Source organism: Podarcis melisellensis (assembly GCF_964234715.1).
Source record: "Podarcis melisellensis genome assembly, chromosome: 2".
Lineage (NCBI taxonomy): Eukaryota > Metazoa > Chordata > Lepidosauria > Squamata > Lacertidae > Podarcis > Podarcis melisellensis.
Genome location: NC_138529.1, coordinates 47,811,656 through 47,838,691, shown reverse-complemented (window position 1 = coordinate 47,838,691; position 27,036 = coordinate 47,811,656). Strand labels below are relative to the sequence as shown.

The 27,036-nt window shown below is 39.6% G+C and overlaps 1 protein-coding gene across 5 annotated transcripts in view; it reads right to left on the bottom strand.

Moving 5' to 3' along the window:
- DOCK2 (dedicator of cytokinesis 2) overlaps positions 1–27,036 on the bottom strand; it is a 252,567-nt gene that overhangs the window by 56,935 nt on the left and 168,596 nt on the right. For all 5 annotated transcript variants that reach the window (XM_081899107.1, XM_081899111.1, XM_081899110.1 and 2 more), the window contains 4 exons: positions 15,450–15,528; positions 10,307–10,407; positions 10,162–10,220; positions 6,070–6,218 (listed from right to left, as the gene is read on the bottom strand). In XM_081899107.1, the coding sequence (XP_081755233.1) occupies positions 6,070–6,218; positions 10,162–10,220; positions 10,307–10,407; positions 15,450–15,528 (388 nt within the window). The remainder of the gene's footprint in view (positions 1–6,069; positions 6,219–10,161; positions 10,221–10,306; positions 10,408–15,449; positions 15,529–27,036) is intronic.

The window sequence follows — 27,036 nt, the reverse complement described above, 5'->3', positions numbered from 1 at the left end:
ATATCCATCACAGCTAGGAGCTATTCATAGCTTTATCCTGCAGAAATTTATCTAACCTTGTTTCAAAACCATCTAATAGAGGGCATCACTACATCTTGTGAGAATGAATCCCACAGTTAACTATGTGCAGTGGGAAGAAGTGCTTTGGTGTTTCCTGTACTACCTTTTATATAATATATAAAATAATTCCGGAGTTAAATCACTATTCTCATTACTACTGTTGTTCAGCCTGAGATTAGGCAGCCAAAACGGCATTATCCATGCACAAGAGGGAGGCATTAGCAGGAACACCAAGGTTTGCAAGATGGGGACTGAAAAAGAGGAATGGCCATGGAGCACTGACTCTTTTTGGAGCTGGGGGCAGGAACCAGGTGGAAGGGAAGGCTGAAAGAATAATTGCATTTGGTAACCGAAAGTGTTGCTCATCTGTAATGGACTGTTAAAGTGTTATTAATTGTTCTCTGTCATTCAACATATATGTTGTTATGGTGTTAAGAAGCTGGTTTATTTTAATGTTTGGCAACTGAAAGTGTTGTTTGGCTGCAGTAGGTGTTAAATTGTATTCTCACCTCTATGCTATTATTGTCTTTAGATTGTTTTCTTTCTCTGCTAGTTTTGCATTTATTTTTAGTGAAATGCACAGGGTGTTGTTGTTGGGTTTTTTACCAGACTTTTCATACTGTCTGTTATGCTGGAGGAGGGCGCTGAACATCGATGCTGCAACATTTTATTGCAAGGGCTCACTTGTTGGATACAATTCTGTATCTGTCCTAAGACTGTCCTCATCCTGATAACCCAAGGCACCATGACAGATCAAAGCAGAGGGAACGCACACTGTCAGCAGCAGAATGATCATAATGAGTGGTTTCTTTGCCCACCTGGCAGAGATGCCTGTGTCACAGTGCCATATAATCTTGCCAGTTGGTTAAGATTTGCCTCAGGGATCCTCTGTGAGTGCTCACCATTAAGATCAGTTAGGTTGGCAAGCAGCAGAAACAGGGCCCCCAAAATATGGAACTCCCTAGCTATTGACTTCCATCTTGTCTTGTACAGCTGTTTAGGTGAAAACTGAAGACTTCCCTCTTCAATATTGTGTTCAGCATAATTAGTTTAGGCGTTACCGAGTAGCTTCTTAACGTATATCGTAGTCTTCCTAGTATGGCTATTATATCTTTTTGTTTGTGTGTCACCTTGTGGGAGCACAGCACAGCCCTCAGAAGCAACTAAAAGGAATACTTTAAATAAATCATGTTCTCCTTCCACCTAGCATGATGCCTGGGAACTGAGCCTGATCCATCAGGGTGGTAATGCTGGTAGCAATTCTGACACAGTCCTTGCCTTGCAGGATTAACTTTCCCTCTAACTTCCAAAAGGTTCAGCAGAAACAGGATGAGTTTGTGTGCTTGTACTGCCTCAAGGCTGACAGAAGTGATGGGAGCCAGGGGATTAAAGCTAAAGAGCGTAGGCTACTGGGGGAAGATGTGAACATTTTTCTTTCCTTGAGCCAAAAGTATCTATAAAAGGCTTTGAAAAACACAAGGGTAAGGCAAGTGCCTCTTATAGAACACCTTCTGGTTGCTTACTGTCTAAGAACATGCACCTTCCTTTTCAAGCAGACACCTGTATTATGCTTTCCAACATTATATTACAACCTTGAGAGGTGGATTTTCAAGAGACTACCTGTGTCTTTGAAAAGAACACGGGAATTAGAGCTCACAGGGAATACACAACCTATCAATGAATGCTCAAAGTCAGTACTATTTTTGCTGCCGTCTAATAACTACCAGGCAAGAAAAGTAATTTAAAAACCTGCTCACAGCTGGTTAAAATATGTGATGGAAATGTTGAGTGAAGGATTTAAACAGGGATCTGCAACATGAATACATGTTGCTTACCAGGATCAAAATAGTATTATGCTGAGGAATTAATCTTTGCTAAGCCAAAGACAAATCTTCTTTTTTAACAATAATCTTAACCCGATATTTATTTCAGTGATGTTTTCATTTATGCTGCATATTATCATTTCATCCCTACAAATAGTTTCGAATACAAACCATTTTATTTTGGGGGCAGATGTTTCATCAGCTCAGCACATAAAACCATTGGCTGCTCATTCAGAAAACAATTCTTCAAAATGGAATATTAGGACAAAATTCCATTTAACACTGTGTGTGGACCTTTGAGCTAGTAACTACAACTGTCTACGCCTTTGGATTTAATGGAAGGAATATTAGAACAGTATTTAACTATGCTTTACTCAGAGTAGACCCATTGAAATGAATGAACATGACTGAGTTAGGCATATTAATTTACTCTGGTCTACTGCTCTGAGTAAAACGTAGCTGAATACCACCCAGAATTGCTGGTGTGTGTGTTATTAAGTTCTCTCAGTATCTATTAAAATTGTATGTGAGCAAGAGAGAGAAAAAACACAAAAGGACTATTTTTTTTCATAAGGGATTGAATGGATAGGATTTTTCATTTTCAAAAAACATAATGAGAAGTAAAATATTTAACATCTCTAAAAGCGTGATTTACCTAAAAAATGCCCTCTAAAAGGTTGCTTCCTGGGACTTTATATTAAGGGGCATATTTTGGAAATGGAATAATAAAATTGTACAGTTATAGAGTTTGAAGGTGCTCTGAGGATCATCTAGTCCAGGGGTAGGCAACCTAAGGCCCCGGGGCTGGATCCAGCCCAATTGCCTTATCAATCCAGCCCACGGACGGCCCAGGAATCCGTGTGTTTTTACATGAGTAGAATGTGTCCTTTTATTTAAAATGCATCTCTGGGTTATTTGTGGGGCATGTCTTTGGGTATTGCAGCAGACTGTAGCACTGTCATGCAGTAAAACATTATCCAGCCTGCTGTGTCAAATGGCAGGCTACACAGTGCACCTTAGAAACTGATCTCCTTATGAGAGAGCACACCCAGTTTCTCGTTGCAAACAATGAAAGAAAGTGCTTCCCTGTGTGGGAATCTACCAACAAGGGCACGCTCCAACTTGACATTTCCCCCATTTCCCTTTTCTTTGTTCCTTTCGATTCTTGCACACAGGCTGGCAATGCTCATACTGCAAACAATGAAAGAGCAGCACGGAAAGAACCAGACAAGTGAAAGAAAAGAAATTAAATGGATTAATTATATAAGGCAGCGATGGGAACCTGTGACTCTCCAGATGTTTCTGGCCTACAACTGCCATTGTCCCTGACAGTTGCTTGTGCTGGTTGGGGCTGATGCGAGTCACACAGAATCACAGAATTGTAAACCAGAGGGGACCAGAGGGTCATCTAGTCCAACGCCCTGCAATGCAGGAATCCTGCCCACAGCTATCCCTGGGTGGGCTTGAATCGCCAGCCTTCCAGTTAACAGCCAGACACACTGACCCACTGCGCCACTTGAGAGTCCTGAATCTAACAAACTATAGAGGGCCACAGGTTCCTCTTCCTAGTCGGTCAATTTCATCCAGTACTGTGTGCCCTTGGATGGTTTCAAAAGAGGATTAGACAAATCCGTGGAGGATAAGGCTATCGGGGTTACTAACCCTGATGGCCATGTTCTACTTCCACTGTCAGAGGCAGGACACTTCTGAATACCAGTTGCTGGGAATCACAAGTGGAGAGAGTGCTGATGTGCTCAGGTCCTTGTGGACAGGCTTCCCACAGGCATCTGGTTAGCTGATGTGAGAACAGGATGCTGGAGTAGGTGGTGTGGCGATCACACAGGGTCCCCGGACGTTTCACCATCTATTGATCCCTGTGCCACCACTTTATTTCTCACTGCCACCACCCAGGCCCTACCTGGTAAAATACTGAGTCCAGTCAGGGTTAAATTGGAAGATAAACTTCTGTTTATTTATTGCAGTTTAACAAGTGTGTGGTTTCATAAACGGTCTCAGTCAATTACAATCATGGGGTGCCTATTCAGACCTATAACTTCCACTACCTGCTCTCACTCACTAAACCACCTCTCAGATATTTACTTGTCTTCCTAGCTCCTAACTGTTCCCGACTCAGCTTATTTCGCTACACTAACTCAACCTACCCACAGACTCTATCCCAATTCACTCCCACTCCAACCAACCACCCAACTCCCAACGAACTCCTCCCTTTGCCCCTCCCAGAGCCGGTTTTATAGTCCCTCTGGCTCCACCTCCCTGGGTTCTGATATGGTAACCTGTTTAACATTTCAACTCCAGCACTCTCATATGTTAACGTCACAGGTGGGCCAGTAGGCTGTTATATTCTCCAGGATCAACTCACCTGGAGCTCAGGCAGTTGTTTTTTCCAACCTTGATACACAATTTATTTTTATTTTTAATAAATGGAGACACCAGGGGTTGTCAACCACCCTATAAATGTCCAGTGTTGGTTTATGTGTATTTTAGTCTTAGGTTTATTTGTGTGATGATAATGCGATTTTATTATTGTATTTTACTGATGCTTTTAGTGATTGTTCTCAAAGGTTGTTAATAAACATTTTAAGCAAATAAATAAGTACCACTGGGGCACAGCTTTAACCACCCTTTGGTGCAGCTTTAACAATCGTATGTGTTTTATGTCCTTATTCTGTAACACCAAACTATCCACCTGAACCTTAGAAATCTATTTAGCAACTAAGCTGTGTGTCCACATTGCAACTATAATTTCCTAGACGCTTTAGATGTTATCCTTGTTAAGCTTATATTACCTTTTTTAGTCTGAGATACACATTTCAGGAGCATTATTATTATTATTATTTTGGTCCTACTACCTGCTTGTCTGCATTGATCCCCAAGAGAAACAGTTACAAGCCAAAAATAAGAAGCAGTAATTAAAAACGGAAATAGAGGGCTATTAAGTCAAGGGAAGAGCAGATGCAGAGAAGCAAAATGATTTTCAGTCCTGGACTCAGGCCAAAAGCTTTGTGCTGTGCTACCAACAACAATAATCCCACCTGCCAGATTGTTCCAGGCTCAACTGATATAATCATGATGCCTTAAATGCAGTGCACACATGTGTCCCCATCTACAAACCATGTTGAACTCTTCTTTCTTCTGGGAGAGTAAATACTGAGCACTTAATAACAACCTTTCCAAATGAAATCTAGCAATAGATAGAACCATCATTATTAATTTACCACAGCCTGCATCGCGACTGCTCTTTGAACCCTGAACTGTGATTCACTGCACTAACTGCAAGGCAAAACTGTTGAATGTCTTAAAAGCTAATGCATAAATAACAAATTTGGTTCATTTGTACCCTAAGCTGCCATGATCTTCCTCTAATAGTTCACCAAATACACAGACTTCTATCTTCTATCTATCTAAAGGTCAGGAGGAGAAATTAAAGTGTGGATCAATTAAATGACCCCTCCAGAGATCCAAAGACAGATATTTGGGAGAGAGACAGTGTTAAGGGGCCAGAAGACCATTAAAGAACTGTTGTATCTAAATACAGGTAGCCCAATATGTATGCATTTATTTAACTGTATTACTCTTTGTGAGCAATTTTCCACGCTTCGTTATAACTTTCCCAAGTAAATGTGCTAGAGACTTGTTTTTTAAAACAAAAGCTGAAAACTCACAGAAGGTGCATTCCCACACAACACACACACAACTCATTATTGACCACAGCACTTTCTTCCATGAAGTGTTCTAGTTCTAGATTAATTCATTCAACCACATACTTTGCTTCTCACTTTCATTTAGATATTTCATATCAATGTAATTCATTTCATCCCACATAACAAACTGCTCAGAGTATTTATATATATATATATATATATATATATATATATATACTTGGCATATTTGTGAGTCTGATTCTGTAAGGATGACTTCTTAGGTTACATGTTTCAGATGAATGATATGTTTATGACAGGAAAAGGCCACATTAAATCACTGATAAACTCAGCCTTCCATATCTTTGCCCTACAGTGCTACAGCTCTTTCCCTTCCTTCTATAGCACTCACCTTTCTATAGAAAAGTGTCAAGAATCGCAAGCACCTTTCTGGAGTATTTACATAATATTGCTGTTATTTAAGCATAATGGCAGTACTGACAAACACTATGTAAAGCTAACAATACCTTTCTGAATTCTCCAGTGTTTCTATATTCACACAACATCATATCAAAGAAGATTGGGATGGTGGCTTTCCGTAACTCAGCTTCAGGAATAAGGGTCATCTCTAAGATGGGTCCAACCATTCCAGGAATAAAACGGATTTTATTCTGCCCTGGATCAAAGTGTGAAAGAGAATATTAAAAATGGGGCACAATGCATGCAGACATTCTATTATTATTATTATTTAAAAAATTGTTAACCAGCCTTCATCATACATGAAATCTGTTCAAAAGAGAGATGTACAAAAGTGTGTATAAAAAGTGATTCACACACAATTTGCAATTTAAAACCAGCAAATGACAAAAGGACAAGGGAAACACAAATTAAAACCTCAAAAAACATTATAAATAAAAACAATCTAAAAGTATCATATATCTTAATGCTTCAGTTTTAAATAATTGTTTTGCATACATATATCATACACATTTAAGAAGTTGTTGGTTCAATTCGGAAAAATCCTTCCAATGAACTAAGAAATGTCCCATCATATAAGTTCTACGGGTCTTCTGCTTCTTGCCCCAAATGTAGTGGAATGGACAAGACTATTCCTTCTATGCTAAAAGTCCAGATTCAGTACTTTTACGACTATACAGACTAGTATCTAATGCCCCTCACCCACATCATAGTTTGATGAGTTCTGAATATCTTGTGCCTCAAGCTTTCCATAAGCTTCCCATTTCCTCTTCCAATTATTAAGAACCAATGTTGTGTAGTGGTTAAGAAGAACATGGATTATGACCTGTACTTCAGCTCAGCCATAAATTCATTTGCAAGCCACAACCCACTATGTTTAACCACCCCACTAAAGATGTATAATATTATTAGCCTTCTTTGCACAAATAGGCATTCATGAAATTCTTTGAGCACCCCATTAAAAGAATAACACCAAACTATTACAATGAATAGTATAATGAAGAACATTATAGAAACAATGCTATCATCATTATTGAGAGCAGAATTATTGATCATCATTATTGGTAGTCATGGAATTGGCACTAGTACAGGTGCCATATAATACCTGTTCTGCATTTGTAAGAACTCAACTGTTTAGTGTGGCAACATGTACACCTGGGAATTACCTGCCTACGGAGATCAAGCAGGCACCTTCACTGTACTCTTTTTGGTTCCTGCCCAGATTCACAGAAGACTGAGGTAATTTTAATCTGTTTTAGTATTTTAACTTTTGTATGTTTTAAAGCGTGTTTGTAAATGTTTCTGGCTTTATCTTTTTGCAAAACATTTTGAGGGATTTTTTTTCTTTTTACCGAACCAAGTAGTGTATACATTTTATGAAATAAATAAAATGCATTACTGCGGCAGTCTTACATACGGCTTAACTTTGCAAGACCACAAACTTGCACTGCTGCTATAGCAGATTTGCAATTTGAGATGGAAGCCGACTCTAGAAGCACTTCACAATATCCTAGGTAGTGGCCAAATGAATGTACTTGCACATGGAGTCAGTTTCAAACATCTCATTGCTGAGCGTGCTTGGAAAGGAAAATAATTGGAAACAATAGATTTCTTCACCCCTTCCCATCAAAACCCATCTATCAGACAACATTTTACAGGAGCCATTTGACATGTCCTCTTCTCTCCATCACAATGGACAAAACTTATCTGCCTTCATTCCTGGATGACTAATGTCAGCCATTAGAAAGCTCAGAATAGAAATAGTGTCCTGCTAACTCTATTATAGATTCGCTGTACAATGGCTTAAAAGCCATATGAAATAGAGAGTCATCGGAGTCTGCCTTAGGAGACATTTGCAATTATGACAGACAATAAAAAAATGAAGAAATGAGGTTGCAAATGTCATCTCTAACAGGAAAAAACAGCTTTTTAATATTCTTAAAATATGGCTTTTTGCAGGACAAAATCAAATGGAGAAAGACTCAAACCATTTGTTTGTTAGCTTTAATGCTCTTTTCCTAGAAATCCTTAATGATGCCTAATACTTCAGGGAAGGTAGATAAAAAAAACCCCAAACACGAACAGTTGTGGTCCGATTTAGGATTGATTTGTAGCAGTACCGCCTGACACAAGGCACCTTGAAAAACCACAAAAGAGCAGCAATCCATTCCCACATTGGAGCTCATTCCTCAAGGTCTCATTTCACAACCAGAGCTGCTCACACTTGTATAATAGGGACTAATGCAATTGCTTGGATGTATTAGACCTGCCCCGTATCCATTATTAAATCTTGGGGCATTTCCCCCTTTTTTTCCTTTTTACAACGTTCATACACCCAGTAACAAATGTTCTCCTGGCAGTTTACAGTACTAGTAAGTATTTCTTCTGCAGAACAAATAGCAATATTTAGGGGAGGCAACTTTGGTTGGGACAATGATACAAGGAGATATGGCACATGGTTTTTGTTTTCTAAAATAAAAATAAAAATAAATCCTCCCACAGCATAGAGATCCTGATCCCCCTTCTCTCCTCCAGCTGCTTTTAACCTTAAAACAAACACTGGTGAATACATTTTTTCCTAGAGCTAAGCATGCACATCATGTATTGAATATGAACTTTCCCCTCAATAATAATAAAGCTGTTTTCAAGATGTGCTTTAGTGGCTTTAAAAACATGTGTTGGAACAACAATCCTGATCTTTTTCATTTCCAGTCGATATTAAGCAGCTGTTTTTACAGTTTCCGTTGTTGTTTTTAATCTCAGCAGAAATAGTAATCTGTACCTAAAGCATCTTTTGTTTTAGTACCCTATTAAAAATCAGCTGAAATAAAGGAAGAGACCCATCTGGATGGAAAAATAGTAATAACTATGAGAAACAATAAAAATCCAAAATAATTTTCATTCTCTACATTACATTTTCAAACACACATCTATACCAAAGGAAAAACATTTGAACATTTGATTTCAGTAAGGCTTTTAACAAAGTCCCCCATGATATTATTGAGACAAAGCTAGTAAAATGTGGGTTGAATGAGCTAACTGTTAGGTGGATTTGTAGCTGGTTGACTGACAAAACCCAAAGAGCTCCTCGTCATCCTGGAAAAAAGTTGACAAGTGGGGTGCCGCTGGGTTCTGTCCTGGGCCCCTTGTTGTTCAACGTCTTTATAAATGACTTGCATAAAGGAATTGAGGAGAAGCTCATCAAATTTGCAGATGACACAAACCTGGGAGGGGTAGCCAATGCCGCAGAAGATAGAATCAGAATTAAAAATGGCCTTGACAGATTGGAGAACTGGGCGCAAGCTAACAAAATGAATATAGGATGGGGGACACCTGGCTTACTAGCAGTACATGTGAAAAGGATCTAGGGGTCTCAGTGGACCACAAGCTTAACATGAGTCAACAGTGTGATGAAGCCCCCCAAAAAGCTAATGCTATTCTAGGCTGCATCAACAGAAGCATAGTGTCCAGATCAAGGGAAGCAATAGTACCACTCTATTCTGCCTTAGTCAGACCACACCTGGAATACTGTGTCCAATTCTGGGCACCACAAGCTGGAATATGTGCAGAGGAGGGCAACCAAGATGATCAGTTTTCTTTTTTCTTGATGATAAATGAGAAGCTACAGTGCCAGCCTAGGTATTTGCAATCTGCAGACAAAAGATCGAAACATATGCCACTCTCCTTGGACAGGAGTTCTTTTCTTTAATGACAACCAGACATTGGAGTCCGGAATACAGTGTCCGCTCATGCAACTGACACCCCAAGTGGACGAGTTCAGTTTAATCTGCCTGAATATCAGCTTTCTGAAGCTGTCAAAGATACAAAACCTTCCAGGTTCCCCCAATGTGTTTCACTGCAAATGGAATTTCTTCTGTTACCCATCTTTGCAATACTTTCCCCCTTCTCTTTTCCTCTGCATATTCCAATCCCACGACACTCGGTACCTTCACACATTTAGAAGTTATTTTATGCCATACACACACCAGCAAACAAACAAACAAAACAAACATATAAATTGTAGGATGGAGCCACTTTAAAACACAAAAATAAACCAATGTAACAACTCATCTGATCTTATTAGAAATGTTCACTCAACACCTATTTGAGGAACATCTGTGCTCCTGACTGCACTTACTTACCAAGTTTGTACCACATGTCACGAATAGCAAACCCAATCAAGCGTCTCATGTCTCCATATCTGTAAGAGAAAACAGAATACACTTAGTCATCATCAAAGCTTTGTTGTGAAAATGAGAAGAAAATATAGCTTTCAAGAAGACTTACTTGCTGACAATCTTTATGCACTTTGCATGGGAGAATTGTTCCAGCTGCAAAGAATCCTGGGTGATAAAAGCCACAGCAAGATGGAAATAGTTGTTCCACAGCTGTAAATTAAGCAGAAGACAGACCCCTGAATAGTTGTAATGGGTTTCACCTAAAATGGGAGGTGATATTAAGCTGTGTGAAACCTAAATAATTTATGAAGGCAACCAGCCGAAGCAGTGCGAGGTTGGAATATTATGCAAAGTTGGAAGCTCTTATTACCTTGCAATTAGAATAAAGGCAAGAGTGTGATTTTTATACCCGTTGGCCTGCATTCCCTCAGTAGCATCAGGAGATTCATATGGGGTTCATTAGCTAATAACAATAAACCACAATTTACAGCAGGGCCTGTGAAATGCTGCATATCCCAAGTTAATCACAACCCCCCAGATCCAAACAACCAATGTAATTATAGTGTGTTATGGGGGCATATGTTAACCATAGCTTTGTGAAAACTCCCAGTGTTTCTGATGAACTAAATGTTATCAGAATAAAAGTAAAATACGACCAAGAATAATTTCTATTCACGTCAAACTTCTATTCATTCACATGCAGTGAAATCTTTCAAAAAGCTCAGAATTCTGAGGAATAAAAATGGGAGATGAAGATGAATAGATGGGAACTTTTGCCCACTATCTTTCATAAATAAAAAGCAGAAGGATATGTTTTCAAGGAGGTAATGGAAAAGAATTGACTGCAGAAGGGCCCCTAGTTTATTGTGTCAGTACAGAAATGCCAGTATACGTTGAGTCTTGCAGCAGTGGAAAAGCATTTATTCTTTCCCACAATTGTGGTGATTTTTGCATCCCACTGCAGCCCCCACCCCACCCCAATGCCTCATCTCAGGATGTTCCAAAGGGAGTGACTTGGGGCTGCAGTGAGGAGGAAGAGCCAGGGAAACTGAGCCAACTTCAGGGAAAAGCAGCAAGACAAAAGGTTGAAAACTCTTCATAAACCGTATGACGCATTACGCATAAACCAGAACTCTACTGAATCCATTAATTCATAGCTATGACATTGTCTTTCACTGTGGCATTGAGCAACTACCCTAAGTTCACGTTCAACCTGGTCTGCTAGCAACACCCCTATGCCAGCACACTTTTTTCACACATAATGCTGCAGTAATTACCGGAGGCGAAGGGATCACACTGTTTTTGTACTTTTCCAATCTCTAAAATTAGCATATTTACCTCCCTTGCAATAAATTTCATTTATATTCACATCACAGTTCAATCAGACCCTCAAACAGTATAATCTTTGCAAGTGTCACTCTTCCACCACGATTTATCAAACAAACTTGGAAAAGGAACGAAACATAAACCGAATGGTACTATCAAAAAGTAGGGTCACATAATTTACTACTATAATTTGATAGGAGGCAAACTGATGAAAAACTAATCAGGGTCAGCAACCGAAATATTTATTGAAGAGCGAAGTAGAACTGTTCTTTTTTCACACACTGAAAAATTGTTTCACATACACCTCCCAATCTACCAATTTTATTTTCATTGCTGCAGAGCCCAACTGATGCCTAAATTCATTTTTTTTTTGCTTTTTCAATTCTAGCAACTGCAGCCAGAAGGGGGTCAAAACACTTTTGGGGGAATATTTTGCTGCAACAGACGAACATGACTGCAGCTTCTGATACAGCTAGAGTTAACTGTGAGGCAACAAGGAGTGTCTGAGTGGCATCAGTGTTATCCTAATTGCTCCCTTTGTGTAAGTGTCAGAAACTGAACAGGCACAGAAAAGGAATTAGCTTCTATTTGCTCACAGAAACCCTGCCGCTGAGTCAGCAGATGGGCGCACTGAAGAAACAGTTCCCTGTTCTGCCCCTGCCATGTGACTAAGACAGCAAAATGCCCAGCTTCAGAAGTGTCACTTTGCTTTGACATTTCCACAAGCATTAAATTCACTTGAAAATAAACACTTGCTCACAACAGATACACTTAAAATGTCCACAAACTGAAAAGGAACAAAGAAAATATATTGTCACAGTCTCACTGAAGATAGTGGAATTCTATGTTCCTCTTGTAGACAAGGAAAAGAAGTATGGCTGATGAAATGGAATGGAATGAAAATACAAATAAATTCTGTCATACTTCGAGATTGCATTTCTTCTGTAAGCACTGCTGATGCAGTTTGGGCTATCGCTTTTCAAAAACCAATCCTTAGAGGGGCATGAGCAGTGGAGGCTGGCCCATTAGGGAAAGGGAGGTGATTTCCCACGAACCTACAACCCACTCCCCTTCTCTGTTTCTTACATTTATATTCAGTACATCACTTCACATTTAGAGACACTCAGGACTCATTTCTGCACATTGCCTGTGCTGGTCAACTATCTCTGTTCAGCACAGTCAATCACAATCATTCCTATGGTTCCACCCCAGTGTCTAGAGATTTAGAAAAGGGTTTTAAATAATAAATTCTAAAAGGAAGGGATTAGGGCTTAGAAGGGGCAGAGGACCAATATGAATCTCCATTTTGATTATATTTTCCACTTTTCCCAATGGAGTAAATACTAGCCAATCAGCAGTCCCTTGGTTAAAGTGATTGGGGGGGGGGGGGAGTCCACTCTGTGTGTGTGTATGTAAGCAAAAGGAGAGAGAAAACAATTGGAACTGTTTGTGTACACACAGAGAGAGAGAGAGGAACAGAAAGCAGCCACGTGCTTTTTGCATTCCAACTCCCATCAGCCCTAGCTAGCATAGCCAGTATTCTAGGATAATGGGAGTTGTAGTCCAACAACAACATCTGAAGGACCTCAGTTCCCCTCCACATCTCAGAGGTACCTACAGACAGGGAGAGATTCCTTATTTATATATTGACTTAAATTTATGCCTGTATTTAGCATACATCTCAAGCTGAAAGCATGACTAGTGAGTCTTTGGGGTTGGGGCAAGGAGTTAATCATTAAACGTTTCAGTGAGAATTAGGGAAAGTAGGCAGTTTTATTTATCCCACAATCTGAAGCAAAGTTCCCTTATTTGCACCTACTGGGCCAGAGCTTGGATCAGAACCTAGCTAAAGAGATTAGGCCACATTCCTATGGACCTTTCTAAAACAGCACTTGCTAGAAAAATGTCTATAGAAATGCCCTGAAAACAGTCTTATGTTATGATGGGATGTCTCATTCTTGATTAAGTCTGTAAGGGGAAAAGATGGCTCTCCCTTGTTATCTTAAGTGGCACCCCCTCCCCGATATAATGCTCCTGTGAAACTAACAGGGACATTGCATAAAAGAAAGATGGCTGCCATATGGACAGGTGTTGTGCACCTAGGATTTTGCAAAATGAGTCTGACAATTTTGAGAATATACTCATGTATATTGTCACCCTTATACTATTTTTAATGTAATGTACTACTGTTTTTAATGTAATCAGCTATAACCTGTGTGAATGACAGAAGAATGAGTTAGTATTTGGAAAGGTGGCTCCACAAGGTGTTAAAGAAGGGTGACATATTCCAGTGGTTGATGGCTATCTCAAATAAACAGGACTTTGCTTATAGCAAAACATCAGCTGAAAGGAAAGCAACATTCCTTGGAAGAGGAAATGGCATGTTCCAGGACAGCCGTGCCCTGTTGCCTAGAGGCACCTCAATAAGGCTAGATAGGAAAACTTTTGGGTCACATCACCAGAAATGCAAGAGAATGTTTGCAGTTAAAACTTCAGTCTACTTGTCACGTACCAAGAGACTCAGCCAAGTAACTTTGGTGTGGTGATAGAAACATTTAAACACCATTTTCAGCAATACCCAAAGGAACAATGAAAATCTTCCACCATTGCCCTGCTCCATCTATCCCTCAGTGCTACTAGACTGGTCAGCTTGTTAGACAAGGCAACTACTTTTGGTTATTAAACACCTGTAGAGCATTCGTGGATGTGCTGTACTACTGAAAGCACTTGAATAGATGCAATTAATAAATCATTTTTGAAGAGTAGCGCCGTTACCTTGGTCTCTGTGCTTTACCCCCCCTGATCCAGGTTTAGGGCTGGCCCACCCAGGTGGCAGGATCCACAGGGGCAGCAGATCTGGCCTGCAAGGAGTGCATTGCTCGCTGTTGCCACAGTGGTTGTAGCACACTCCTTGCAGGCCAGATCTGCCACCTCCTTGGCAGCTCACCACCCTGTAAAGCTGTCTCTACAGTGGCCTCTGGCCAAATAGGAAGCACTGATGGTCTCCTTCCACCATGAGGAAGGAAATGGTTAGGGACTGCACCTTAGGGTCTCCTGGGCTCTGCAGCCACCTGGGTCCCTTTCTCCCCTGCAATGACCTTTGTTTCCCTTTTCAGCAATTTGGTAAGGTTAATTAGGTTCTTCCCTTGTTCCCAATGAAGTGCTTCACTCACCCCTTCTTTCCTGGAAGGGGGAGGGGGTGCTATTTTGTGGTTGGCCTCAGGTGTCAAAATGCCTTGGTCCTGCCGTGCCTGAGTTTCATTCATGACACAGACATAGCACATCATAACATATTACTACTTCCAATGCATTTTAGACACATTTCCCAACAAACATGGCAACCACCATGCCCCAAGTAGCTTGGAGCGAAGAAAAAAGAAAGGAAGGAGCACTTGGACCACCTCAAGTATGGGGGCCACATGCCAATGGTGGATGGGGCCAGAAGCCAAAGTGGCAAAGCAACAAATGTGACTGTTTCCTTTGCAAAGCAAACTACATTCCAGCCAAAACTAGCAGGTGTACACACACTCAAAAGCACCTGGAGAGTGTGAAGCAAGGCCTGTGAGGTGTGTGACCTGCATGTGTGTGGTCAGAAGATAATTCCAAGGGTCAAACCGAGGGGCCTGGAGGGCTGCATTTGTCCCCCAAGTCTGAGGTTCCCTATCCTTGCCTTATATGTTTGGAGTGTTCATGATCATAACTTTCAACATATAAGTGTATCAGACTAAGAACATTACAGGAGTCAAAATATCAGTACCTGCTCACAGAGCAATCATTTCCCGCATTGACTTTTATCTTCCAGATATGCTGTGATAGAATATTGATAGAGAATATTTGCTACTGAAATAACTAAGTAATGGAAAAACATACGTTCAGTTCTTGGTTTTGTTAAAGGATAATATAAAATAAATAAGACAGGTACTTACTTGTTCTTCAAAATTCATGTTTTCCAAAAACTTCTGGTTCATAGTCTCAGAAAATTTGTTGATGGCTCTCAGAAACACCCTAAAGAAATAATTTAGTTGAAATTTACAATGGAATTTTATCATCTTAGCTAGTATTAAAGCACAACTAAAGTATGAATGATACACCCATAGAATACAAATTGCTTGCAACAGCATATAATTAATAGTATATTATACAGAGGGAAAGCATTTCTTAGAATTTCTGGTATGCAATATGTTCTAATTAGTACTTGCCACAGAAGAAAAGACCCTGTCTTTTTGGTCTGCTGCACAATTACAGTTTGTTCTTGTGAATACAGTATAATAGATTTTTCACATTCAGGTTGCTTCTTCAGACTTAGCTGTACACAATTAAAAGAGGGGAAGGGTTTCTAACTGATCAGCCAGGCAGAAATATTAACTTCTTTAATTATTTAGATTGACGTTTAGCTTATTAGAAATAGCCTCCTACATAATGCCCACTAATGTGAAATATGAAATTACCCTATTTATTTACCACTTTCTGACCAGCTATACATGATGTCATTTAAATCAACACAACCATTTTTTGGTGCAAAAAATTCATGTAACTACTGCTTTTAGTAATTAAACAGAAAGACAGATTAATATGTCTTTCCTGAAAAAAACACATGATGGCTTATTAATACAAAATATTTCAACACCCATTCCCTCTTATTAATAGAGAGACTATGGCTTCTGACACCTCCCCGTTTCTGAAAACAGACCCCCACTTAACACTGCTTAATATGTTACTCCTGGAACTTGGGTGAGGAGAATTGGGAGGGCTAGAATTTGTAGAAAGAAAACACTCGGAAGGGCTTGTTGCATGTACAAAATTGTTCTTTGGATCTCAGCAACACTTTAAGTAAAGAGAACACGATTTAATTCATTAACATTTGCAGACATTAGTCACTAAATTATCCTCTCTCTGGTGGTTTTTGTAAAATGTATACACATGCACACAGGGATAGCAACTGGTACACTTATTAGCACCCCATGACAAGCATTCCTTGTAATGCATGCTTTTTATTATGATAAAACTGATCAAATAACTGCACAATATTGTTTTGTGTTAATGCATGTGTATTGCCTTGATCGTTCTGCTGTGCTATACAAAGTTGTACCAAACCATTTAACAGTTGATAAGGTGGGCTTTACGTGAATTAATTCTGGGTTTCTAACTGCCATTTAGCAGCACAACAGAAACATCCTATGCTTATGCTTACTCATGGTTAAACAAACCAAAATATTAATTGCGGAAGAAACAACATAATGCCAAAAATGTGGGAAAGTGAGAGATAATCAAATATCTGGCTACAAGTGTGCACCATTTGAGTGTGCCTTGGCAATACTATCTGACTTACATTTAAGGAGATACAATAGAGGGGACAAACTTTTTGTACTTGCAGGAATGCCTACAACCTTTCCAAAGTAAAAAGAGAGTCTTGCAAGTTTCCACACACACTTCTTATGTGAGCTACTTAAGGTATTGTCACTAAGGCTTGTAATATAATGTATGAGCAAGGCCTGTTTTACTTCTGGATCTATCAGTGTTCTCTACTGCTTATAACATTTCCTTGTACAATTGCAGTCATACATATGGCTAGTTAGATGTTGCTGCTTCCCATGTGTAATGTAAACCACATTTCTTAGCCAGCTCAATCTCTTTTATAAGTGGGGAATAATTAAACTTGAAAATGTACATGTATACCTAGACCAGTTTGTTTAATGAACTTGTCTTTTCAGAGGTTTTCTGCTAGTTCAGCATCAGTCCAATCAAAATAGCAATAGGTTGACCCAAATATTCACCCACCAAATGTTCTATTAAAATATCTCTGCACCTCAGTAGAAGGGAAGGTATCTAAGATCTATTGGGGGGGGTGTAAAAATATTTCCCTACCCTAATACTTGTGCTATTTTGAGGGAGACATGGGACACCCCTCAGAGCTTAGATCTGGCCTAACTGAAATCCACCCTAATCATCACATATAGAACCTAAAAAGGCAACAGTTTGGATTCAGAGCATACAAGACCTACTGCTACAGATCATGTAAGTAACCAGTACTGTATGACAGGAAAAGGATTGGTGTGGACATTTTCTTGTTCCTCTGTATGCAAAATACAGTGAAGATGAGAAACCTTGAAAAGCACAGAGATAATTGCAAGAATGAAAAATGTCAAATTTGCTATGTGAACGACAGGCGCAGTTTGACAATAGTGTGACAATCTACCAATTCACAAAGAGAACTTGTTGCAAGATGGAATTGAACACAAGATATGACAACCCATTATGAATGTGAAAATTTTCAGAGGCACAGATGTTTGATGTATGAACTTTGGCAAGACTTGTCATGTAGCCATCAGAGTGATGAAGTGATTTAATTTGAATGGACTGTTTTCTGGTAGGGCAAAATGCTTCCTTGCAAAATTCCTAATGTTGTATCTTCTATGGCAAAGTGAATAGGCTCTCACTTCAATATTTCTTTTGAAAGAACTGCAGCAGGTTTTTTTAAAACTATTCTATTCTAACTGCACTCTAAATCCATTCTGTCCTGCCTCTCCAATAATTTGCTTCTTCCCATCTCATCTTCTAATGTTTTAGGACTGCTGTTGGTCTAATTTTATATTTTCCCTTCTACGAACCAGTAATTGTATTTGAATTTAGAGTATTCCTCGAGTGCCTAGTATTTTTTTAATTCACCTGCAGGAAAACTTAATGCAGATGTAAGTTTAGGCTGCAATCCAAAGAAACATATAGGTATTTCCTTTTCAAGCTTGAGGCATCAATGTTTCCAAACTCCTCTATAATCTATTCCAAGTTTTTCTTTTAAAGCAACGGGATTTGGGCAAAATATATTTTCAAAAAAGTAAAGCTCAAAACTTAATGAAAATCATACTAGATTTTTTGCTAGTATATAAGATTCTCATAGATAGGAAGATTTTGAAACAGGTACTTCAAGACAAATGATCCTCTACCTGAATCCCAAGAAGGAGCAGTCTCTTGAGGATACTGTACAAGATGCTCTCTCACGAATGCTTAAATTTGCATTCAGACTAGAGTTACAGTCTTTAGTCATACAATTAGAACTTTAAACCACCTGTCAAAACTTTGGCTGAGTACAGTAAATTTAATATATTTACTTTTGCAACAAAGAAAATGCTCCAATGAGAGCAGCAAGCGCTAAGATAAGGCAGAAGAGAAAGGAAGAATTAGGCTGATCCCTGCAATTCCTACATCAAGGCTCATTCATACATTTACATGAGGACATGGCATCGTGATGTATCATGATCAGGTTTGTTTTTGATGTATTAGCTAGTTACCTGGTTAATTCAACCCATACTCAGGCTTGAAGGAAACTGATACAGTTCATAATCCTAGCATAAGTTTGTTGCCTAGCAGTCTTGGTATCAGCTGAATTATTCATATGAGCAATACATTTATTTATTTAACCAAAGTTGATTAGGAAGTATACAAAGGTTGAAAAACGAACTGAAAAAATGTTGTGCACTTGTGTTCAGTTACTGATTCTGGATAAAAGCACAAAGTCTGAGAGTGCTATAGGGTCTGCACTAGCTCTCTTCAGCAATGGTCTTGCAAAAGGAGACCCTTTTTAGAGCCCAAAAGCAAGATATAAATATATTCTGCGCAGTAGATTTTTTAACCTCTTTCTTTGAACTGTTCACCCCCATGGCATATCACAAAACTGATTTGAAACTCCCCTCAATATCAAAAGCCATTTACCATGCTACATGGAGGAGCGTGCTGTTTCAAGAAATATAAGCCAAACCTCCCCTGGACTTGCAGAACTTCTTTCATGATTCTTTGGATCCTGGCCCAGATTTTCAGCATGTAACAAATCAAAGAACTCCCTATAGTACTCCTGGGCTTTACATACTACTTTATAAAAGGAGAACATAACTGATTATATATAAAGAGCAGATGACAAATGCTTTCTGTGAATTGTACTATTTGTCCTCCATTCCTCTCCCGAAATATGAAAGTGTATTACATATTTGTTTTCCTTCGGGCAAAGCATCCACTGTGATAAGAGCATAAAGGATTACAAGCCAATACAAATGCGTTTCACTTTCATCTTCCCTGAGCTTTGTTGAGATACAGCAAATGCAAGAGGATGCTGCCTTTACACTTGACTCTACTATTGAAAAAATATTGAAAGAGATAAAGAAAGCGCTGTGCTTGCAGTGCTAACTTTAATTTTTCACCTTGAGGCAGCAAGAGAGAGAGAGAGAGAGAGAGAGAGAGAGAGAGAGAGAGAGAGAGAGAGAGACTGGCCGCATGAGAGTGCATTGTGCATAGGGAGGCAATAAGCTTACTACCTCAAAGCAACTATTAGAATAGTACGAAACGGGTTTATAGTGAATCAGCAAATTCTCCCTCAAAGTCAGATGCATAATAGCTTTAACTATTGTCTTCCTGATGCTGCGTCTTTGAAAATGAAGGTCTCATTCAGAAATAAAATCAGAATATATATATATATAGAGAGAGAGAGAGAGAGAGAGAGAGAACGAACAGTCTTTGGGGTTTACAGATTACTTCTAAATAATCTAAGGACTGGGTGTGCAGCTCATATACATGACTGCATTGTGCAGATGGAAACCAAAACTTCAGTCACACATTGATATATTGCTTGAGTTAAAAGGGTTGCTTCATACTTCTCATTTTATTAGTTAGTGGTCATCTACATGCAGAAAGTATGATGTAAACAGACATGTGTAAAATGCATTGCAAGGCCTCTTTGGAATAACTGTAACTGAATGAGCTAGAAAAGTGTTTATTGAGTAGAAGCTCAAAAGAGGTCAAAGACTGAAGTTCCTCACTAATCTCATACTTGTAGAGCAGTTTATAGATGAAGTGAACATACTCTCTGGTGATAGTCTTGGTGACTCAGCTGGTCAGCTATGGCATTCATATCTCCCCTGAGATGTTCTGCTTGCTGTCTGTGATAATGCATGGCTTTCTATCCAGCTAAGGAGAGGTTCTGATTCTGCAGTGGATTATAAACAAGTCTCTCCTTGGCAAGTGATATAAACTTCCATTGTGATACTATGCACTCTGACAAGCACAATAGTTTTTCTCAGCTTGCGATGCAGAAGAATTTAGTGCCATGTTGCCTGCCCAGAGTCTAAGATACTTGATGCCTTGAATAATTGTCTATTATTATTATTATTATTAGTAGTAGTAGTGGTAATAACAACAACAATAATAGTAATAAATGTGTATACCTGTAAATCTCAGGGTGGTTCACAGCATAGAAGCTATCTGCCAAACCTTACTTCTCCTTGGTATTAAGAACCAGGCAGACACATGTTTATAGTAATTTGTATCCTGATTATTTCATATGAAAGATTAGTCAAGTTGTATAATTGTATCTGTTATGACCCCAAACCCTGGGACTTCATTGTACATGGTAGAATATTCTGATAAATATTAAACTCAGGTCACTTCTGTGAGGGAGTTCTATCTGTATTATATTTGGAGTCTCCCAGCCAGGAAACATAGCCCTGCTACCACCCTTAGATTCAGAGAATGTGTCCCCTATAGTGGCATACTGAACATGCTTGCATGTTATTTACTTGCATGCACAACCTGGCGCTCTATAAATATTGAACAGCAGGTACATCATTTGGGGGGCCATTTTACAGATCACTTAACATTAGCATGATCTAAGTGAGCAACTACAAATAGGTAAAGGTAAAGGGACCCCTGACCATTAGGTCCAGTCGTGGCTGACTCTGGGGTTGTGACGCTCATCTCGCTTTATTGGCCGAGGGAGCTGGCGTACAGCTTCCAGGTCATGTGGTCAGCATGACTAAGCTGCTTCTGGCGAACCAGAGCTGCACATGGAAACGCCGTTTACCTTCCCGTGGTACCTATTTATCTACTTGTACTTTGACGTGCTTTCGAACTGCTAGGTTGGCAGGAGCAGGGACCGAGCAATGGGAGCTCACAGTGATTCGAATATGTAGAGGTATAGTAACTCTTTGCCCCTGAAGGAAGCAGCACATCATATAATAATGATTTTGATACAGTGTCTCTGTTTCTTTGGGTTTTCATGAATTTATACAACACATTTTCATGATGAAATAAATCCAACTAACAATAAGTTTTTTAAGGTATGCATTTTGCTTCACACACACACACACACACACACACACTTAACCATTGTCAACAAAATTAGCCTTCTTGATAAATCAGGTTTATATTATGCTAAACAGCTTCCTTTTTCCAAAACAAATTTACCATCCTCATCATGGAAAGACTGTTCTACTATCAATTTTTATTTAACTTTTATGCCTACTTTTCTGCACAGTTTCAAGTATTTTATGAGTGATAAAACACCAACAAGATCTGCATTCTATGTGCCTGTTTTAAAAAACAGCAACAGAAGTTCTGTGAATGCACAACTAGGTTTAAAACCTTCTCCAGCTAAAAACAGGGTAAAATTAACTGGAGACTAAATGTAGCATGGTAGACAAAAATATAATGTAGTACGAACATTGCTACAACCATCAATTCCACAGAAAAGCATTGCCACTTATTAACTGCAAAAGTACTTTATCACATAACAGCTTTAAAGGTGGGCCCCAAAGATCCAACTAAAAGGAGCAGCCTATATGTAGGAGGTAAAACATTGGACACTTTGGAACAGATATTAATACCCTTGACTCTGCCAACTTCTGATGAGTGTTGTCACTGCCTCCAGGCTTAATTAGACGATAGCAGGAAAGACTTTGTAGATTTTGTTACCTGAGGCTTCATAAACTGTTTGCCCCTATGAAAGAAGTGCACATATGTTCCTGCACATAGATACTCCCCTCCCCCGCTAATCAGTTGTCACAATCATCTCCCATGCTGTGAGTACATGATATTTTCTGATGTTACATTTGGATCTGATCAGGCAAAGCTGTTTTAGCTCATTTGGTTGCATTTAGCTTAGGATTGCTGCCTCTTGGGAATTTCTCCCCCTGCAATATGGGTCTGACTGCTAAATATACAGAAATGGCTGATTAAGGGAGATGACTGATAAGTAAAGTGTTTTCCTCTCCCCTTGGAGCCCTCTTCTGCCATCTCACCCCAGGCTTGTATTTGCCTGGGTAAATAGGGAGCAAATAGGGGGAAAGACTGAGGAAAGTGACAGATTCCCTCTGCTCCAGTTCCCTTCTACTTGCCTCTTGCCCCATTCATGACTTGTGTGTTCACTTTTCTCTTCTTGTAAGAAAATCAGTCAGCCCAATCTTTGGATGAGCTAAGTGACAGCAGAGGAGCAAGAAGTGATGTGGGTAAGAAAACACTGCCCAAACAAATCCATTTCCTTTCCCATCCATGCCTTTCTTTCTCCACTGAGGGTAGACACAGCTTAAGAGAATAAGCTTTGCTGAAAAAAGACCACAGAGTCCAGAATTCTGTTTGTAACAGTGGTCAATCAGATGCTTCTGGGAACCTTACAAACAAGACATGAAGACAACAGCCTTCACTGTTGGTTGTGCCTAATGTCTGGTATATGGAGGTGTACCACCTCTTAACGTGTTTAGCTATCAGTTGATAGCCCTATTGTCTATAAGTTTATCTAACCAACGGGTTGCTGTCATGGTGCCTGTGGATGCCAACATGACCAAAAAGACCTTCTGCTGGTGTCCAAAGGGTCCCATCCTGCCTGCTGAAATTAGGCTTGAAAGCATTAATAAAATGTTTTTTTAAGCTTAACTTCATACCCTCTAACACTTTGAAGCCCCAAACCAGGACACCATCGTCCCATTGTTTTATTATATTTTTTGCAGCAGCCAATTTGATTGCTCTGATCTCATACCATGGTCCCCTTCCCCAAAAGCATTTTTTTTTCCTAACAGGAAATCACCCTGTGAAATCGTGAGATCATGGCAACCAAAATGGCCACCATGTTCTCATGACAAGAAACGGGATGTCCCAGTTTTTCCAGGACAATTGTGGGGTATGTAATCACAGTGGGAGCATTTTCAGTGGGGCTGCTGCATGGGAGGACAGAGTGGTACTGTGAGCAGTTTTCTGGTTTACAAACATGCCCACAGACCTAAAAAGGTTGGCAACCTGTGATTTATCCATTTGGAACATAAGGATAACCTTGCTGGATTGGGTGAATTGCTCATCTAGTCCACCATCCTGTCCTGTGAGAATCATGCAAGGTTATTTTGTAACTATTGTTTCAATGTTTTGTTTCATGTTACTTTATGGCTGAAAAGAGCAAGCTCAAAATATTTAAAATAAATGATTTTTATTTCATTTCATGCTGGTTCAGATTTTCAAGATACCAAACCATGGTTTGATTTTACATCTCAGCTGGGCCAAAGTGTGTTTAAACCTCTCCCTTGCGGGGGGGGGGGGCATGGAGGAAGGTAGTGGTGGATTTTATCAAACACTGACTGCCAACACTGCGCCATCTTGAAACACAAAATGCTGCTCTTAGTTACTGGCACTATCAGGCTGTAAATTCAAACTGTTCCCCATTCCCTACTCAATACACTGCATTTGTTTTTAGATTTGTGTGCGCTGCAGGAAACTCGTAACATAAACTGCTTACTATTGTCCATACAGCACAAAAATAAAAGCACAAAAACCACAGGGGACATATGGTGAAGCCATTATGCTTTTGCAAACAGCCACCGCTACCCACTGCATTAAAGGTTGTTATATACATTGGCATATAGTTTAGAAATGGAGTCTTTCAATTAAAGAAATGAAAAAGGAAACATTCTTGTTAGAACGATGCATCCTACAAAACATCTGCTACTTTTTGGGATACATATGTGCTGAGTTATTCTCCTTACAGGAAATATGTTAGAATGCAGCCTACACATACACATAGGTAACTTTGTTAGTCTGTTAGAAAATAATAATCTAGGACTCAGTCAAAAACATTTTTTAAAAGAATTGCCCAACACATTGTTGAAAATATTCTTTTTTAAAAGCTTCTCCAGGACAGTTGGATTTCTATCCTCCCCTGGAGATTAGTCTCCCCAGCTTTGCCATCCATGAATTCTGGGCACCACTGTGGACCATGTTTTAATACTGTTAGTCATATTGTAATGTTTTTGAAGGAAGCAGTAGACTTGGCCCCTGGTCCTTCCAGCTCTCCTTTCTTAGATCATTGCCCATTTCATCTATTAATATGTAGTAACCTCCTAACCCTCCCCCCCCCCGCTGCACAAAGCCATTAAGGCAAGTACCATATTAGGACCAACAAAACAATCACAAATAGTAAGCAAGTCTACAGAACTCTTCAGGATGGATTTATATATATATTAAAAATTGGGGGGGGGGGAGAGAGAGAGCAGGAAGGAAAAGAATAAACACTGGGCAAGTTGTTGAAGCCTCAAAGACTTGTATCTAATGTAGCTGTTCTGCTAGCACGGATTTCTGCTTATTTATTTAAATTTCTGCTTCTGCAACAGAACTTTCCCCATCTCTTCCATGCACACACGCCCCATATTCTCCATAGGCCTGGAAGACCCTTCAGAGCAGATTTTGAGGCTGTGCAGGAAGACGAAGGAATCCTGAAGGCAGTGTTGGAGACAACCCATAGTGTATAGTTTGCAAAAGTTTGAAGATGTAATGTGAAAAGTATCATAAAGACTAACAGTACAGTCATATACATGTTCACTCAGAATTCCATTTCATTGACTTTCCACTGAGCATAACCCCACACTCAACTACCTTGAACCTGGTGGGACTCATTTTTGAATATACATGTACAATGGTACCTCATGTTACATATGCTTCAGGTTACATACGCTTCAGGTTACAGACTCCGCTAACACAGAAATAGTGCTTCAGGTTAAGAACTTTGCTTCAGGATGAGAACAGAAATCATGCTCTGCAGCGGCAGCAGGAGGCCCCATTAGATAAAGTGGTGCTTCAGGTTAAGAACGGACCTCCGGAACAAATTAAGTACTTAACCCAAGGTACCACTGTATAAGATTACACCGTTAACTAGATTAGACAGATTTGGGGTTCTGCTTAGCACTGCAAGGACAAGAAACAATAACAACTATTCCACCATTTTTGAAAATATAAAACCTAACACTTAATCAGAGTTAATCTTCTTCCTTCCCCAGTAAGTACAAAACAAAATGCCATTTGATGTGGGGTAGTGTCACCTTTTGAGTGTGATAAGCTCAACTTGGGCCTCCATTTAAATGCACAGGGTAGATTACAGCTGCTGTCCTTGGGCTCACAGAGGGCCTTCTGATTCAACAGAAGCATCTGCTATTGTAAGGGGGAGGGGATTTTTTTTTTTTTTTGTCAGTTCACCTTCCCTCTGCAATTCCCAGTCCCCCATCCCCAAATCAGCTCCAAAGAGTCAGAAAGGGATGCTCCACAACAGTGCAGAAGGTAGCTTTGGGGGATTACAGAAAAAAGGGAAAAAATATAAAAATGGCCTCCCCTCCTCTTCTGCTATAGCAGAGATCTCCAGATCCAAAGTCCTTCTACATGCATAACTGTACCAGCTGGATTACACCCATAAGGACAGCAAAGATTCTGGTGTGGGGTTTTTTGTTTGTTTTTTGCTGCAAACCTTTAGCAATAAAGGACCTTAGGCATATTGCAATAGGGTGGCAATGCGGACAGAAAGTGTAATCTCACACATGAATTGCTAATGTCAGGAACTGATGCAATGTAAATATAAGGCAATCCCATAGGGGAATGATGCAAGCTGAAATCAATGTGTTGTCATTGCTCTGTAGAATTAAAAATACTGTTGTACTCATGAATAATGCAGATGCTGACATGTTCTTGCTGTGCAGAACAATTTAGATGTGAGAAGTCTTCAGATACAAAGGATTGTGAAAGTTGTGCTAGTATTAAAAAGCCATTATTTAGATTAACAACCTGTACAGTCAAATACTCCAAATGGTGACAAGCATCAAAGTGCAGGAGAAATTTCTACACAAAACTCCTCTTGTTACAGCCAAAACCTCTTCTTCTTTTTTTGCAGAATGAGACAAGTGGGTAATACTTGCTGCCTACAGAATTTCTCACGCAAAACTAATTGGGGATTGATTTGTAAACAGGAACATAGCCAATATGCATATAGTCCTGCTTGAATCCCTGATGATTAGACCAGCAGCTTTTTTGAACTTCAGAAGAGATGAATCAGGGATGGGGAATGTTTTCGGCCCAACAAGCAAGATACCTAACTGTCCCCACCCCTGCAGGCCAATATTGACAGGTGTGTTTATCTGCTAAAAATGGGCCATAAGTGGATCAGTTTGATAATTTCCTTGGGGGGGGGGGTACATTCCCCTACTAGCTATTGTTTATTGGGGAAATGAAGTTTGTAGTCTATTTATAAAGATCCTGGATTAGCTGTCAGTGTCAAGGTAAGCAGGGCAGAAGAAATAATCAATAGTGCATACAGGGGGAATCATTAATGACATATGAGGAAGCATCCTCCCCCAATCCCTGGGCATGTAAGCTGGCACATTATTACACCACAGCCAAGAACTTGCTAAAGTGAGCCTTGGGTAAATTATACCCTCGCTTATGTACCTG